Raw genomic sequence first — 16,897 nt, forward strand, 5'->3', positions numbered from 1 at the left:
AGGTTCAAGGATTCATCAGCAAATCCACTCTGGGTCTCATTAAAATGCAGAAAGCCTTAACGAGCTCTTTCTTCTCCAGGAGTTTTCTTCAGGTCTTCAAGCCTTGTACAGCTCCTTGGAGTCATTCCCCAGTGTGGTTAAAGAGGAAGATTTCAAGGTGCAGCAAAGAAAAAAGATGTTTAGTTTAAGGGTTATATTTCCCTCATTTTCAGTTCAGAGATGACAGATGCATTCTCCAATGGGCATTGATGCCGAGTGTCACCTCAAGAGGTCTGGGCAGCATGGAGAAGCATCCCTTGAGGTCTGACCCTGCATGGACAGCCTTGCTCCTCACCTCCCCAGCCCCATCATTTCTGGCAGTGACCACATGGGACTTGCACCTGTTTTCCTTACATCCCTTTTCCTTTCCATTCTGACAGTTTGGGGAAATGAGATCATTCCCTGTCACCTTCCTGGTGGCACAACCCCCTCTTGCCCATCTCCCCAGTGATTCTCCTGCCCAAGTAACACAATGACAGTGCAGGACAGAAGTGTCTCTGTCAGCTGAGGGAGGGAACATCAGGGATGGCTTCAGGCTGTTTCTCAGCAGGTTCCCCTGGAGCCCCAGGGACACCTGGAGGGAGCCCCGAGGGGGCAGAGAAAGGGCTGCCTTGGGCTGCTCCTCTGCTGCTGAGCTGGGCTGGGCTCCTGGCAGGGAGGGAGCTCCTGGCAAGGGGGCAGCGCTACAAAGAGCCATCTCTGGGCAGGAGCAGCTCCTCTGCAGAGCCCATCAGGGCTGAGGGCACTGCCTGCAGGCAGCGAGGGGAGAGGAGGGAGGCACAGAGAGGGGAAAGGCAGAGTGGGGCGGGAGGATGCTGAGAGCTCCCTGAGGGAGAAATCTTTGCATGTCTTCATGCAAGGCAGTGCAGCTTTGATTCCTGGAAGGGTCTTCTGAAGGGGGCACATCCCACAGCTTTCGGTATCTGTAAGTACAACCCTCACTTTCTCTGCAGCAGAGGAGGAGGATGTGCTGCAGATCAGGGACTTAGCACTGAACCATCAGAGGGACAGAACACAAATGCTGCCTTCTGCTCACGGTTGTGGGGGTGTAAAGGTTGATCTGCACTGGTGGTTTCCATGGGCTGTCCTTCCAAAGAGGGGCCCTGTGTCCCAGTGTGCTGGGACAGAGACTCTGCACCTTCCACTGTCAGCACTCAGACTGTCAGGAGAGCAGATCACGGTGGGGTGGGAAGAAGCTGTGAGTGGAAGGAGAAACTCTGAACAAGGCAGGGTCCCTGTGCTTCTGAGAGGCTGCTGCATGGGTCAGGGCTGCTCCCAGCTCTGGATCACCCCTAGAATATTCCCAAAAGAAAGTCTCAAGAAGAAGGTCAAGGCAGGGATTGCTATAGAGGTAAGGAACTTACATGAGATTGTGTTTGCTCTTTCCTATTCCAGGAAAGTAGGAAGGGGGAAAGGGAAGCAGAAGTAGAAATGGAGCACTCAGTTTTGAAGATGTCACCGTGATTCCGGAACTGCAGCTCTCAGTGGTCAGTGGGTGACCAAGAATCTGGTAAAGTGCCTTGAGGAATTCTCTGCCTATGGACAGCACCACCTCTGCCGGACCCATCAGGGTTGTTCTGACCTGTCCTTCTCAACCTCCAAAGAGGAACTCATGCCCAGGCAGTGCCCTGCAAACAGGCAGGTTCCTCTGGGGCCAAGGTGGGTGCACAAAGCTTTAGACGCAAAGCCTCAGGGCTCTGGGCTCCAGGGCTGAACCCCCTCCTCTGCAGCCACAGCTCCAGTGCCCTCTCCAGAGCCCAGGGGCTGAGAGCAACTGCCCGGCAAGGTTGGTGTCTGGGAGGGGGTGAGCACAGCTGGGGAAGGGGAACGCTGTCTGTGTGCCCGGCTGCCTCTGCCCTGGCCTCTCACAGACAGACACTCAATCTCTTTCTCCCTGTTTCTCCCCTTGTCTCTGTTCTTGCTGTTCTCTCATTCTCTCTGCCAGGCTCTCTGGGGATGGGAGTTGCAGCTGTGGAGTCACCCACTGCCCTGGTGGCTCCTTTCCTGCAGTTGTGTCCATGGGAACCCGTGTCCCAGCTTTGCTCTGAGCTGTGAGGCTGTGGGCAATGCAGTCAGTGGGGCTGGGGAAGGAGCTCAATCTCCCTTCATCAAATGCCATCAAATGACACTTGGCTTTCTCCTTAGGTGTCCTTCCAAGCTCTGAGCTTCCCTCCACAATGCAAACCTGTCCTCTCACATCTTGGTGTTACCTGAAAGCCCTGTGGAGAAGCGCAGAGAAGCTACAGCCAAGGAAATGCTGCTGGGTTTGTGAAATGAGCCGTGTGTGTCCTGGGCTGACAGCAGGGGCTGAGACCTTAGGAAAGGGGGAGACACTGAGTGGTGTGAGGTGGATCCCTCTGCTCTCAGCAGTGGCTTCTCAGGATGCCATGGGAATGTGATCCCCCTTCATCTCAGAAAGGTGCAAGCCCAGGGCAGCTGGGAACAAGAGCGAGGGACAGAGCAGCTCCCCTCCCTCTGCACTGAGCCACAGGCAATGCCCTCCCCTCCCAGGAAATCCCTTGTTGCTCCAAGGAGGGCTCCAGGCATGGAGCTGACTGATGATATCCTGGGAGAAGAAAAGCAGTGCAGGGTGTGCTTTGTGAGAAATGGCTTTGATGTTGCTTCAGACATATCTCACATCTCCCCTAACTTGTCACTATATTCTTCTTCATGTTCAGTGCTTCACATCCAGAGGCAGCAGATGTCCAACAGCAGCTCCATCACCCAGTTCCTCCTCCTGGCATTCGCAGACACACGGGAGCTGCAGCTCTTGCACTTCTGGCTCTTCCTGGGCATCTACCTGGCTGCCCTCCTGGGCAACGGCCTCATCATCACCACCACCGCCTGTGACCACCACCTCCACACCCCCATGTACTTCTTTCTCTTCAACCTCTCTATTCTTGACGTGGGATCCATCTCCACCATTCTCCCCAAATCCATGGCCAATTCTCTCTGGAACACCAGGGAGATCTCCTACACAGGATGTGCTTCTCAAGTCTTTCTCTATGTCTTTTTCATTTCAGCAGAATATTTTCTTCTCACCATCATGTCCTACGACCGCTACGTTGCCATCTGCAAACCCCTGCACTACGGGACCCTCCTGGGCAGCAGAGCTTGTGTCCACATGGCAGCAGCTGCCTGGGGCGCTGCGTTTCTCAATGCTCTGCTGCACACGGCCAATACATTTTCCCTGCCCCTCTGCCAGGGCAATGCTGTGGAACAGTTCTTCTGTGAAATCCCCCACATCCTCAAGCTCTCCTGCTCACACTCCTACCTCAGGGAAGCTGGGATCAGTGTGTTAAGTGTCTGTTTAGGTTTTGGCTGTTTTGTTTTCATTGTGGTGTCCTATGTGCAGATCTTCAGGGCTGTGCTGAGGATCCCCTCTGAGCAGGGACGGCACAAAGCCTTTTCCACGTGCCTCCCTCACCTGGCCGTGGTCTCCCTGTTTATCAGCACTGTAGCGTTTGCCTACCTGAAGCCCCCCTCCATCTCCTCTCCATCTCTGGACCTTGTGGTGTCAGTTCTATACTCAGTTGTGCCTCCAGCACTGAATCCCTTCATCTACAGCTTGAGGAACAAGGAGCTCAAGGATGCAGTGTGGAAACTGATATCTGGATGGGTCTCTGAAGCAAAAAATTGCTCATCACGTATTGCATAGCCATTTTCATGGAACTCATAGCACACCCAGACTGGCTTCTCTATGTTTTGTGGCTAGTGGGGTTTTTTTAGTTATCATGATGTCCTTTCTCTTTCATTGTTTACTGTTCTTGTCTGACTGAGCTCTGCAACTGAGGAGCTGCGCTCCCTCTCTGTTGAAACCAAATAAAACACCTTCAGTGACGGCTTTGTTTTTCCTGAGAACTTTCCCTTTTCTTACTGGTCGGCTGTGTAAATGAGGAGCTGTGCTCTCTGTGTGTTTCAACAAAATAAAGAGATATTCAATGACGTTTCTTTCCTGATATCTTTCCTCCAAGGCCTTTTTTGACCTGCAGGGACAGTTTCTATGGGCAGGGGTGGAGGGGAAGGAGTCCCAGCACGGCAGCACTGCCAGGCACCAGCAGCTTGATCTCCCAGAACTCTTCTCTCTCCACTTGCACACTCTCCTCCTCACCCCTTGCCTTGCTGTAAGGCCTGAGGGCTCTGAGCTTGGTCACAGCGGTGCTGCGTGGCAGTGCTGTGCCCGCAGGCAGGGACAGGCAGAGGGTATTTGTGACAGAAATGCCTCCAGAACAGCCTTCGCATAAAGAAAGGGGATCTCCTCAGGGCAGGTTGTGAGGGCTTAAGCCCTCTTCCAAAGATTCTCTTAAGAACATTGCCAAGAATATTTCTCGCAGATACAAACACCAATGTGCAGATCAGCAGTTGTCTGTGCAGGGTTGGGACAGGCTACTACAACCAGGCCTCCTGTGAGAGACCTGAAGAAGCGGCAGAGCAGGGTCTGGTCTGTGCCCAGGTGTGTCTGAAACCCTGGGACAGCTGCCCCATGGCAATCATCCCAGAGCAGCCCCTCACAACCACCAATGGTCTCTCACCCCAGTTTGCGTGAGGGGAGATGAACCCAAGTGAGACCAGACTTGAGACCAAGTGTTCCTTGGATTCCATGAAGGCCTGTGGGAATGATATTTCCTTGAGGTCACTTCACACTGAAAGTAAAATCCCATGGGAAATTGCCTGAACTTGGATGTGCTTCCTTGAACCGAGATCCCTCTGCCCATTTCTCATGACGTGGGGCATCTCAGAGAAATGCAGGTCAGGGCGACACACTGCAGGGCTGAGGTGTTTCCCATCTTATGGGATTGACAACCAGAAGCCAGAGAGACACTGTGACTCCTGAAGTGCCTCTGTGTGCGGAAGGGACAGACCTCGTCAGTGAATATCCTCGGGTGCATTAGAGGTGCACAAGGCCAGCTCAGATGAGGACTCCTGACAGAACCCTGGCATTTCTGTGTGTGACTTCAGGAAGACACCCCACCGGCCCAGGGAGATTCATCTCAGCTGCCTTGGACAGCCTCAGTGCAAGTGTTCCTCTCTGCTACTTCAGCCCGGATTGTGCGAGTCTGGATTATGCTCTCAGAAGTGCCCGAGCAGTCAGAGACGTTCTGGGGTCCTTGGAAAAAGCAGACATCAAACCCATCTTTGGGAAAAGCAGGAACGAGAACTGGGAGAATTACAGGCAGGTCAGCTTACAGCCATCCCCAGGTAGGGGAAGGGACATGTCCTGCAGGCATTTCAGCCCCTTTGAAGGACAAGAAAGGGACTGCTGGACAAGAATGGGCAGGGAAAGAAGGGCATGTGGTGTACATGGAGTTTTGCAAGGCCTTAGACATGGTGTCCTCATAGCCAGAGTGGGACTCTCTGGACTGAAGAAGTGGACGCTGGGTGAGAAGTGGGCTGAACAACCAATGTCATCAGTGGTACAAAAAGTCCTCCATGCAGCCAGTTCCTAGTGACATCCCTCAGTGACCAGCACTTGGGCCAGCACTGTTCAACGCCTTTATTGTCTCCCTGTATGATGTGATGGAGCATGTTTTCAGCTCCTTTGTAGATGATGCAAAGCTGGGCAGAGGCCTTCAACAGCCTCCTCTGGATCAGCCTGCCTTGAGCAGGAGAGAGAGACAAGAGGATGTTCAGGGCTCTCTTCAAACCTGAGTTATTCTATGATTCAATGAATCTTTCCCTTGGAGAGGATTTTTGGAGACAGAATAGATGGAGGGAGAAGAAAAATTAAAGAAGCAGAAGAGGAGATGATGATGGGATTTCCTTGGCTGTAGGACAAGGTCTGACAGGCAGAGGAAAAACCCCAAGTACAGAAGGATTGTTTAAGTGGGATGTCTTGGATAAGCTCGGCCACAGACCTTGGATAAGCTAAAAACAAGAACTCCCCTCAAGAAAAGAAGAGCAAGGAGTAACGGCTATGTGGGCTACGTGCAAATGGCATAGCAACCATCTAGATAGGAGGAAACCTTGTTACTGTCTAAAGAAGCTAATGACCTGCAAAAAGAGTAGATATCTGTAGCTGTGCAGCAATGCCAAATATTAGCTCATACAGCAATGATGTGGTTCTAGAGGCAGTACAACGGGGTCTGATGAGCATCTTCATGTCATCTTGTCATTCCAATTCAAGATGTGGGAGAGTAAGGAACTGCCCACTGGTTCCTCATGACCTGCAGGCACCATTGGGTGTCACCCAAGTTACTCTTCTGGGTCAAATGAACCACTTTTCCGTTCTTATTTACAACACTGACTGTGACAGACACCCAGGCTGTGGACAGGCAGTTCCTCATGCAGCAGCTCCTCTGACTCCTCTTTCTCCCCATACCGACAGTCCTACGTGTCTCACAGAAGGAATCACCCCACAGTGCCTGGATTTGCCCATGGTGGCTCCAACTCACGCTGTTGCCTCTTTGTAGCCTTTCTGATTTGGGGATCCTGCTGGGATAAGTCCTCACTGTCCTGATCCTGGCTTTGTTGGACACCCTGATAGGACCGCCTGTATGGTGATGGGTTTCAGAGAAGGAAATCAAGGACTGCCTGAGCCTCACCCAAGGGCAGGAAGGGTTGTTTGCGTTGGTGGCTGTTGCTGAAGGCTTCCTTGGTCAGAATCAGTCCTCCAGTGTTTTAGGCCCTGGGGCCACTCCAGGCTGTACAAATGTAGATCCCCACAGTGGAGGGATGGGACTCAGTCCTTTTCACCTCCCCAGGCATCTCCAGCCCAAACTTTCTCTCCAGGCCCTTCTCTGAGGGGAACTGGAGCACAGACAGCATGAACAGTTGGTGTTTGACCTCCCAGAGCCACGTCCCTCTTTGAGCTGTCATTGGGCACAGACAAGGGTTGGGACCCAGGGAGGGGGAGGGGCAGGGAAGACTTTTCTCTTGCTGTAATTTAAACTCTGATGGAATTTGCTTATTTTCTGCTCCTCTTCTTGATTTTTTTTTCCCTCTCCAGCAATTTTTGAATTTTTCTTTCAGCCACCAGCTGTCGTTTCTCAGTTTCTTTTCTTGTTGAAGTCACAGTTATTATGCAAGTTCATCAGATACAGCCAGCCATGAGGAGGACGTTCTTCACCATGAGGATGGGGAGGCCCTGGCCCAAGTGTGAAAGTGTGAAACACTTGTCTGAACACGCTTTATATCCCTGAGGGAAGGGATGCCACCCAGAGGGACTTTGGCAGGCTGGAGGATGGGGTTGTCCAGGCTCGAGAAGAGAAGGTTCCCTATAACAGCCTTTCAATATCTGAAGGGGCTTTTATGATAAAGATGATGAGACGCTGGAGCAGGTTTCCCAGAGAAGCTGTGGATGCCCCACCATTCGTACTGTTCAAGGTCAGGTTGGATGGGGCTTTAGGAACCTCATTGGGTGAAAGGTGTTGCTGCCACCGGCAGGGAGGTTGGACCAGATTGATGTTTGAGATCCCTTTCAAACCAAACCATGGTCCTGGCTGTGGCTCACATGATGTCATCTTCTGTGATGCTGTCTTGTGTCCTAGGAGACCTCTCTGCTGTCCAGGGCAAGTGCACAATGGAATCACCCTCCAGTAGCATCTGGAGGAGGCAGGTGGCCTCTGCGCTGGGAGCTGCCTGCGCCTTGCTCTGTGATGCATTTTCTTTTAGATGTCCTGACTCTTCTATGACCTTTCTATGACACAAATTGTCTAAGAAAATGTTACGACCAGACCCTACCATAAAGGATACTTCTCTGTCCCTTCTATGAGCCGAACTTTCTGTGACTCAACTGTTCTAGGATCTCACTCTTAGTCTTCTATGACATCATATGGCCCGACTCCTCTATGACCTAAATGTTATAGGATCTGCCTTTTCCATGACCCGGCACTTTTATGATGTAATCTTTTAGTCACCCAACATTACCATATACCTTCCAAACCAAAGTCTTCTATGAGCCGACTCTTTTATCACCCCACTATTCAACAACTTCTCTATGTCCCAACTCTTCTGAAAAACCTGAGTCTTCTCTGAACCAAGGTGTCTATCACACAACTCTACTCTGAACTTCTATATCCGACTTTTCTTTGGCCTTTCCTATGAGCAAACTTTTATATAACATGACACGTCTCTGACTCTTCTATGACCTTTCCATGACACGATTCTTCTGTGACTCTTCTATGAGTCAATGGTTCTATAACTCATTTATCACCCGACCCTTCTCTGAACCAACTCTTCTCCAAACCAAACATTCTATGAACTTTCTATGATCTTCTATGACCCGAGACTTCTATGACCCAGCTCTGCTATGAGACTTCCAGGACCCAACATGGCTATATCTCTGTGTCCAAACACTTTTATCAGCTGTCTTAAACCAAACTCCTCTGTTACTCCTCTATGAGCCGACTGTTCTATGACCTGACAAGACTCACACTGAAATGTTCTAACATTCTCTTATGACCCAAAACTTTTATGACCCTATCCTTCTCTGACCCAACTCTTCTGCAGCTCCATGGAGCTGTGTGAGAGCCTTGGCATCTCCCATAACTCTGCAAGACACTGTTTGGAATTAAATGGAATAACTGCACCCAATTTGATTTGGCAAAGCGAGAATCTTCCTGACACCAATGTCACTGTAGTCAAAGCCAGATCTGCCTGCCCAGGGCCTGGGGGTCAGGGCTTGGCCTTTCTGCTTCATCAGGCAAGCCCAGGCTTTTCTCAGCATCACAGCTGCCTGCACAGTGCCCTGGCCTGCCTGCAATCATGGCCTCCAATTATCGGCCCTAATGAGTCCCTGGGGAGACTTTGCCAGGAAAGATCCTCACTGAGACCAATCAATACTTCAAGATGCTCTGAGTTCTGCTTTTGACTTCTTGAGATGTTTCTTCAGTTTCTTCTAAGGAGCTGAGGTTCAAGGACTCATCAGCCAATCCACCCTGGGTCTCATTAAAATACAGAAAATCTTAACGAGCTCTTTCTTCAAGTCTTGTAGAGCTCCTTTGTGTCATTTCCCATTGAAGTTAAAAAGGAAGATTTCAAAGTCAACCTAAGAAAACTGTATTTCCATTTAAATTTTGTATTCCCATAATTTTCATAATCATAGAACAGTTTGGGTTGAAGGGATCTTAAATTCCATCCAGTTCCACCCCTTGCCATGGGCAGGGACACCTCCCACTGGACCAGGCTGCTCAAAGCCCCCTTCCAGGCTGGCCTTGAACACCTCTAGGAAGGGGGCATCCACAGCTTCCTTCGGCAAACTTGGTCATTGCCTCACTTTCTTCTTTCTCAAGAATTTCTTCCTAATGTCTAATCTAAATCTTCCCTCTTCTAATTTAAACCTATTCCCTTTTGTCCTGTTACTCCATGACCTTCATAAAAGACTCTCTCCTTCTTTCTTGGTGACTCCATTCAGCTACTGGACAGCTGCTATAAGGTCTCCGCAAAGCATTCTCTTCTCCAGGCTGAGGAAGTTCCAGGAGAAGAGTGCCTCTTCTATGGCCCAGTCCTTCTGTGACCTCAACCTTCTATGACCTCACTCTTCTAAAAATTCTTTTAGGCCCTGATGGTCATATGCCCTTCTATGACACTTTTATGACTCGAATCTTTTGTGTCCTCACCCTTCTGTGATCTTTCTATGACACACATTTTCTATGAAACCTTTAGGAGCAGACCCTACCATAAATGATACTTCTCTGTCCCTTCTATGACCTGACCTTTCTGTGACCCAACTCCTCTAGGATCTCACTCTTCTGTAACACCAAAAAAAAAAAAACAACAGAAAAGAAACACCCGGATGCCGCGATTACGAGGGAGAGTGTACCTGAAATAGTATGAATGTATCTGTGAATAACAGGGTTAGAGGATTAATATGTGCTATGGCCCTGAAAAAGGAACCAGAGGCGCAAAAGAGCAAGTAGTGTGAGGGGTGTAGGGGGAATGAATGGGCCTGAAGCCAATGTCTTAGGATCTGATATGCGTGCTGATTTCACGTGAGGTGAACGATTAATAAATAACCTGGTTCTCTGGAAGCCTGCCCCGCGAGAGCGTTTGGCACCTTAGCCCGGCTACCATTAATATTATGTATAATCTGGCACTTATCGTATCCTTGGGATGGAATTTTAATGTATAACCTAACATATTATGGGTTTAGCACGTATATGGTAGGGATTATTGGGGAATATCTTAGGTAGACATTCCTTGAAAGTAGGATGAGTTCTGTGAGATTAGAGTCCACTGTAAAGTTAATGTATATAGGACGTACATGTAATGTATTATGTGGTCAGGAATGGTATGTAATAGTACATGAATTATGGCTAAAATGCCCCTTGGGGGGAAGGGGGGTGGAGGAGGTTGTGTATTAAAGGGAAAACTCTAAGAAGGGGTGTAGTCTTCAGTCTTTGGTTTACAAGACCAATGCTTTGTATAAACTATTAGAGTGTTATTAGTAGTTAAGTATTTTGTTTTCTAGTGTGGCAACAATTGGGAAGAGGATTAGGAGGACTGTAAAGTAGGTGAGGGAGGCTAGTTGGCCGATAATGATGAATGGGTGTTCTACTGGTTGGCTGCCGATTCATGTTAAAATAAAGAGGTTAGTTACTAGGATTCAGAACAGGGCTCGTGATAGGGGGCGGAAGGTTATTGTTCGTTGTTTTGATTTGTGTAGGAATGGGGCTAGGAAAAGCACCAGGACGGAAGCTGCTAGGGCTAATACTCCTCCTAGTTTGTTTGGGATGGAGCGTAGGATGGCGTATGGGAATAGGAAGTATCATTCTGGTTTGATGTGTGGGGGTGTTACTAGTGGGTTGGCTGGGGAAAAGTTTTCTGGGTCTCCTAGAAGGGTTGGTGAGAATAGGGCCAGGGTTGTTAGGAAGAGGAGTATTATGATAAACCCTATAAGGTCCTTTATAGAGAAGTAGGGGTGAAATGGAATTTGGTCACAGTTTGATGATAGTCCTAGGGGGTTGTTTGAGCCGGATTCGTGTAGGAAGGTGAGGTGGATAAAGGTTAGGCCCGCGATTGCGAATGGGAGGAGGAAGTGTAGGGCGAAGAAGCGAGTTAATGTGGGGTTGTCTACTGAGAAGCCTCCTCAAGCTCATTCTACGATGGATTGACCAATGTATGGGATAGAGGAGAATAGGTTGGTAATGACGGTGGCACCTCAGAATGATATTTGTCCTCATGGAAGGACGTATCCTACGAAGGCGGTTGCTGTTAGGGTAAGGAGGAGGATGACTCCTGTGTTTCAGGTTTCTTTGTATAAGTATGAGCCGTAATAGAATCCACGTCCGATGTGGAAGTAGATGCAGATGAAGAATATTGAGGCTCCGTTTGCATGTAGGTTGCGGATTAGTCAGCCGTATTGGACATTTCGGCATGTGAAGGTGACGGAGGAAAAGGCTAGGGTTGTGTCTGCGGTGTAATGTACTGCTAGCAGTAGGCCTGTTGTAATTTGTACAATTAAGCAGATGCCTAGGAGTGAGCCAAAGTTTCATCAGGTGGAAATGTTGGGGGGAGTAGGTAGGTCGATTAGGGAATTATTGATTATTTTTATTAGAGGGTGGTGTTTTCATAGGTTTGGGGCCATAGGTTTTATTGTTCTGTGTGTTGTTAGGGTAATAAGGATTGATAGGGCGAATGATCCTAGGTAGGTTTTAATGAGTCCGGTGTGGATGGTGGTGGCTGTTTTGGATGCTATGAGTTGTAGGTCAGCAAGTCCTTCTGGTCCTATATTTTTATATCATGATAAATCGATTCGGTGTGATAAGGAGCTTGAATAAGACTTGACACGTCTTGCTCTGACTTTTCTATTCCCTGACTCTTCTATGACCCTTCCATGACACAATTCTTCAATGACTCTTCTATGAATCAATGCTTCTACAACTTGTCTATGACCCGACCCTCCTCTGAACCAACTCTTCTCGGAACTGAACATTCAATGAACTTTCTATGACAAAAACCTTGAATACCCCTAATAAACATTCACACTTGAATGACTCAACTCTTCCATGACCTAAAGATTCTATGACCCTTTTATAACCTCAGCCTTCTATGACCCAAGACTTCTATGATGCAGCTCTGCTGTGAGACTTCTATGACCCAACCTGGCTATGAGACCTCTGTGACCGAACACTTCTATGAACCATCTCAAACCAAACTCTTCTGTTACTCCTCTATGAACCAACTCTTCTATGACCCCACAACTCTAAAAGTGAAGTGTCCTAATGCTCTTCTGTGACCCAGAAGTTTTAGAACCCTACTCTTCTATAACCAAATGATTCTACAACTCCATGCATCTGTGTGAGAGCCTTGGCATCTCCCATAACTCTGCAAGACTCTGCTTCGAATTACATGGAATAACTGCACCCAATTTGATTTGCCCGAGCGAGAACCTTCCTGACACCACTGTCACTGTAGTCAAAGCCAGATCTGCCTGCCCAGGGCCTGGGGGTCAGGGCTCAGCCTTTCTACTTCATCAGGCAAGCCCAGGCTTTTCTCAGCATCACAGCTGCCTGCACAGCACCTTTGCCTGCCTGCAATCATGGCCTCCAATTCTCGGCCCTAACGAGTCCCTGGGGAGAACTATCCTCACTGAGACCAATCAATACTTCAAGATACTCTGAGTTCTGCTTTTAACTTCTTGAGATGTTTCTTCAGTTTCTTCTAAGGAGCTGAGGTTCAAGGACTCATCAGCCAATCCACCCTGGGTCTCATTAAAATACAGAAAATCTTAATGATCTCTTTCTTCAAGTCTTGTACAGCTCTATGGAGTCATTTCCCATTGAGGATAAAGAAGAAGATTTCAAAGTGAACCTAAGAAAAATATATCTCCATTTAAAGTTGGTATTACCATACTTTTCATAATCATAGAATAGTTTGGGTTGAAGGGATCTTAAAGCCCATCCAGTTCCACCCCTTGCCATGGGCAGGGACACCTCCCACTGGACCAGGCTGCTCAAGGCCCCATCCAGCCTGGCCTTGAACACATACAGGGAGGTGATATCAACAGCTTCCTTGGGCAACCTGGGTCACTGCCTCACCACCTTCTTTCTGAACAATTTCTGCCTAATGTTTAATGTAAATCTTCCCTCTTCCAATTTCTTTCTTGGCGATTCCCTTCAGGTACTGGACAGCTGTTATAAGGTCTCTGCTGAGGAATTTCCAGGAGAAGATCCATATTTCTTTGGAAGATGTCTTTTGAAAGGACATGGGATTGGTGGAGGTCTCTTGTGAGTGAGGACAAGCAAGTGTCCTGCTGCCCAGGTCCTTTTCCTCAGGGCACTCCTCAGCCGGACAGGTCTCTGCCCAGGCTGCTCTATGGAAATGTTTTTTGACTGAGCTAGTAATAGTTTAATAGGTGAAAGAAAAGAGTTAGAACCCAACATAATCGAATCCCAAAACCAATGCAAATGCCATCACTTGCCACCTCCCTCAAGCAGAATGACACCCCTCCAGTCTACCACCACTCTTCACCTTGAATGATAAAATTCTCCACTTCTTCCTTCTTCTGCCACACTTTTTATTACTGACTGTGGCATCTATAATATGGGATCTCCTTTTGCTCAGTCGGGGTCATCTCTCCTGCCTGTGTCCTCCTGACAACTTCTTGCCCACCCCCAGCCACTCACTGGGAGGGAGCAGAGTGAGCAACTCCTGATGCTGTGCAGAGGAGACAATCACTGCCCTCACTCTTCTGGCACCAGGACGATGCCACAGGACCCAAAGAGTCTCACCTTTCGAAAGGGAAGTGGAGAAACTGGAGAGGGTCTGGAGGAGGTCTGCCAGGATGGAGTTAGGGGATCACAGCATGAGGTGTGAGGGCACACTTGGCATTGACCAGCTCCATGAACACAGATATCAGTCATCTGTGATACATGGGGACATCCACCTCCTTGTCCAGAGGAGAGGGATCCTTCTGCCAGTCTCTTGGCCCATCCCCAGTTTTACACTGGAAGCAGAACTGAAACACAATGACTTGGGTTCTTTCAGCTTAATTGCTAAAAGCAAGGGAGGTGGAGGCATCTCAGAGCTTCCAGTTTGCTGTGGAAGACTTAAGAGCTGTGTGAAAGGAAGAGAGGAGAACAATTTAGAACAGTTTTGCCTTTAGATCATTTCACGTTTGAAGGCTCAGCGTTCCGCATTCTATCACTGACAGCCTGAAACCTCACCTGCTTTTCTACATTGCCTCTCAGACCTGACCAAGTGATGAAAGAAAGGAAGAAGAGCATCCCTAGGCCTCTGTGAACCTCCTGGGTTCTGGCACTGGGGTGGCTTCGATGTCATTCCATTTTTAACCCCATAAAGAACCAACCTTGGAAGTCACTTTGCAAGTCTGACTCAACAAGGCCCATGGACAGGTCAGGCTGTGTCTGTGTCTGTGTCTGGAGACACGCACACCTACAGCTCAGATCAAGTTGAACATGTAAGTCAAACCTGGTCTCCTGGGCCATGGACAGAGGGGTGTCGCTGTTGAGACACGACACGGTGATGTGGAAGCAAGTTTCTTTATTGAAGTTACATGGCTGGCCGGCCCCCGCGCTTGATCTTACACGCGCCTCTTATACCCTTGATTAACACACGCGTCTCCGCATGATTGGATTAGCTTATGCATAAACAATCTGTGAATGGATGGTACTACTTTCATGCATGGTCCTATATTGTCTGCCCACTTCCCGTGCCACGACCTCCTTCCCGGGTGCATTAATCAGGGGTCCTCAGCCCGCTGTGGACCCCCACAATTCCCCCTTTTTGTATTTGTGCTAAAGAAAATTGCCCGTTAAAGATTGCCTGTGTCGGCTGCTGCGGGGCCCTTCGCAGCAGACACACAATGCAGGGCAACATCGACAGCACAACTACAAACATACCCACTCTTGAAACAGGGAAGCAAAGCAGCATCAATACTTGACCACACTGAGTAATATCGTAGGTGCATCTGAAAAGTATACAAACATTGACTTATACTCCATTTCTACTGATCCTAACAGCTCTAACTTGTGGTTCCAGTACATGACTTATACTCTATTTCTACTGATCCTAAAAACTCTAACTTGTGGTTCCGGTATACGATTTATACTCCAGTTGTTATGGCAGTTCTTTGATGTTAGCAAGGGCTATCCATCACACTCATCTCCAGCTGTTTGATTCTCCACACGTGGCCTCCGTGGCTTATCCACAGCAGGGCGAACACAACGAGCAGGGTACCACCGAGGTCCTTCATCTGTGGAAACACAAGCATACCCTCGACCCCAAGTTAATAGCTTGCATGGGCCTGACCACTGACCACTTTGAAGGTCCTTCACTTGAACCTTCACTCCATCAGAGATAGCTGTGGTAGACTTCAAGGATTCAAAATGTCGAATCGTTGGGGGATTCTGATGTTCCTCATTGATAGTTAAGAAATTTAATACATACATCACCTTGTTCAGCCTTGCGTCAGGTGATTCCCCAGACATTCCCGCCTTTTGTTTTTGTAAAAGGCACTTAAGTGTACCATGGGCACATCCTACAAGTGCCTGACTGGTGGGGGAGTGAGGAACACCTGTAGCATGGCTGACACCCCAAGACTGTAAAAATGCTTTCACTCGCCCAGAAACATAAGCGGGACCATTGTCAGTTTTAATTTGTCGAGGAACACCACAGGTGGCGAAGGCTTTTTGCCAATGCCCAATAGCATCTTTTGCTGTTTCTCCAGTATGTGCAGTAGCAATAATGACAGAAGAAAAGGTATCAATTGATACATGTACATACTTTTGTCGGCCAAATTCCGTAATATGAGTTATATCAGTTTGCCAAATTTGTAGGGCCTGTAAGCCTCTAGGATTTACTCCATAAACTGTTGGAAAATGTTGGCCTTGACAATCGGGACATGAGGCAACGATAGATCGAGCTTCAGTAGTAGAAAGCTGAAACTGTCTCTTGAGTGCTCTGTGACCCTGGTGAAAAAATTGATGAGAAGCAATTGCTTGTTGGATAATGTTTGGTACTGGTCCCAATGCTACCGCAGATACTAATTGGTCAGCCCGGGCATTTCCTTCTGCTATAAAACCAGGTAAGTCAGTATGGCTTTTTATGTGTAGAATATAATAGGGTAGGCTGCGTTTTTGTACAGTTTCCCACAGGAGCTTCATAACTCCAAACAACAGGTGGTTCGTCACTTGTCCAAGAACTGTTTTATCCAATCTCTGCACTAGGCCTGCAACATGAGCAGAGTCGGTTACCACAGTTATGGCTTGTGGGAACTGTTGAAATGCCAATGTGACTGCTCGTAATTCCACCACTTGTGGGGAGCCTGGTTGATGCTCAATTAAATGTTGCCAATTTTGTCCATCAAACCATGTAACAGCAGCTTTCCTGTTTTCCCAGACCCATCTGTGAAAACTGTGGGTCCATCAACAGGTGCTGTTTGGCTTAACAATTTCTGTGCGATAGAGATTTGAGTTCCCAGTTTACAAAGTGGATGGGAAGGAAAATGATACGATATCTGGCCTGTAAAACTAAGTAGTGCAGCTTGAAGTGCAGAACTATTGGCAAGACACCATTCAAAATATTGAACTTGTAGAGGAATAACAATACATTCCGGATCTCGTGCCAATAGTTCCACACATCGTGTTCGAAGTTTTATAATGAGTTGAGCTAACAGCTCATATAATCCTGGAGCAGCCTTTTTTGTTCGAAATGGTAAGAAGATCCACTCCAATATATGGAGGGGGTCTTCCCACCCCTGATCCCACTGCCCGAGCGCAGCATAGGGCATTGAGCCTTCCACAAAGACCAATGCCTGCACAATTCCAGTCAGGTCAATGCGCCAGACATGCTTTTCCTGAATGGCTTTGCTCTACAAGGGTCAGAACATTTCTGGCTTCCTTATTTAGAACCCTGGGTGCTGCAATATCTGTGTCCCCTTTTAACAGATCAATAGGGT

The 16,897-nt window shown here is 48.3% G+C and overlaps 1 protein-coding gene and 1 pseudogene across 1 annotated transcript; one reads left to right on the forward strand and one right to left on the reverse strand.

Annotated features, from left to right (window-relative positions):
• The first annotated feature begins 2,740 nt into the window (after positions 1–2,740).
• Positions 2,741–9,702, forward strand: LOC128850716 (olfactory receptor 14C36-like). The gene is made up of 2 exons (XM_054055701.1): positions 2,741–3,646; positions 9,688–9,702. Exons 1-2 carry the CDS (start codon positions 2,741–2,743, stop codon positions 9,700–9,702), a joined length of 921 nt encoding a protein of 306 aa, XP_053911676.1.
• A 977-nt stretch (positions 9,703–10,679) lies between these two features.
• On the reverse strand, positions 10,680–11,464 carry LOC128850722 (cytochrome b-like; annotated as a pseudogene).
• Positions 11,465–16,897: the final 5,433 nt, after the last annotated feature.

Source organism: Cuculus canorus, unplaced genomic scaffold, assembly GCF_017976375.1.
Source record: "Cuculus canorus isolate bCucCan1 unplaced genomic scaffold, bCucCan1.pri scaffold_63_arrow_ctg1, whole genome shotgun sequence".
NCBI lineage: Eukaryota > Metazoa > Chordata > Aves > Cuculiformes > Cuculidae > Cuculus > Cuculus canorus.

Bases quoted from the DNA above. Each gene is read 5' to 3' on its own strand.
- LOC128850716 (XM_054055701.1), top strand. From the start codon at position 2,741: ATGTCCAACAGCAGCTCCATCACCCAGTTCCTCCTCCTGGCATTCGCA.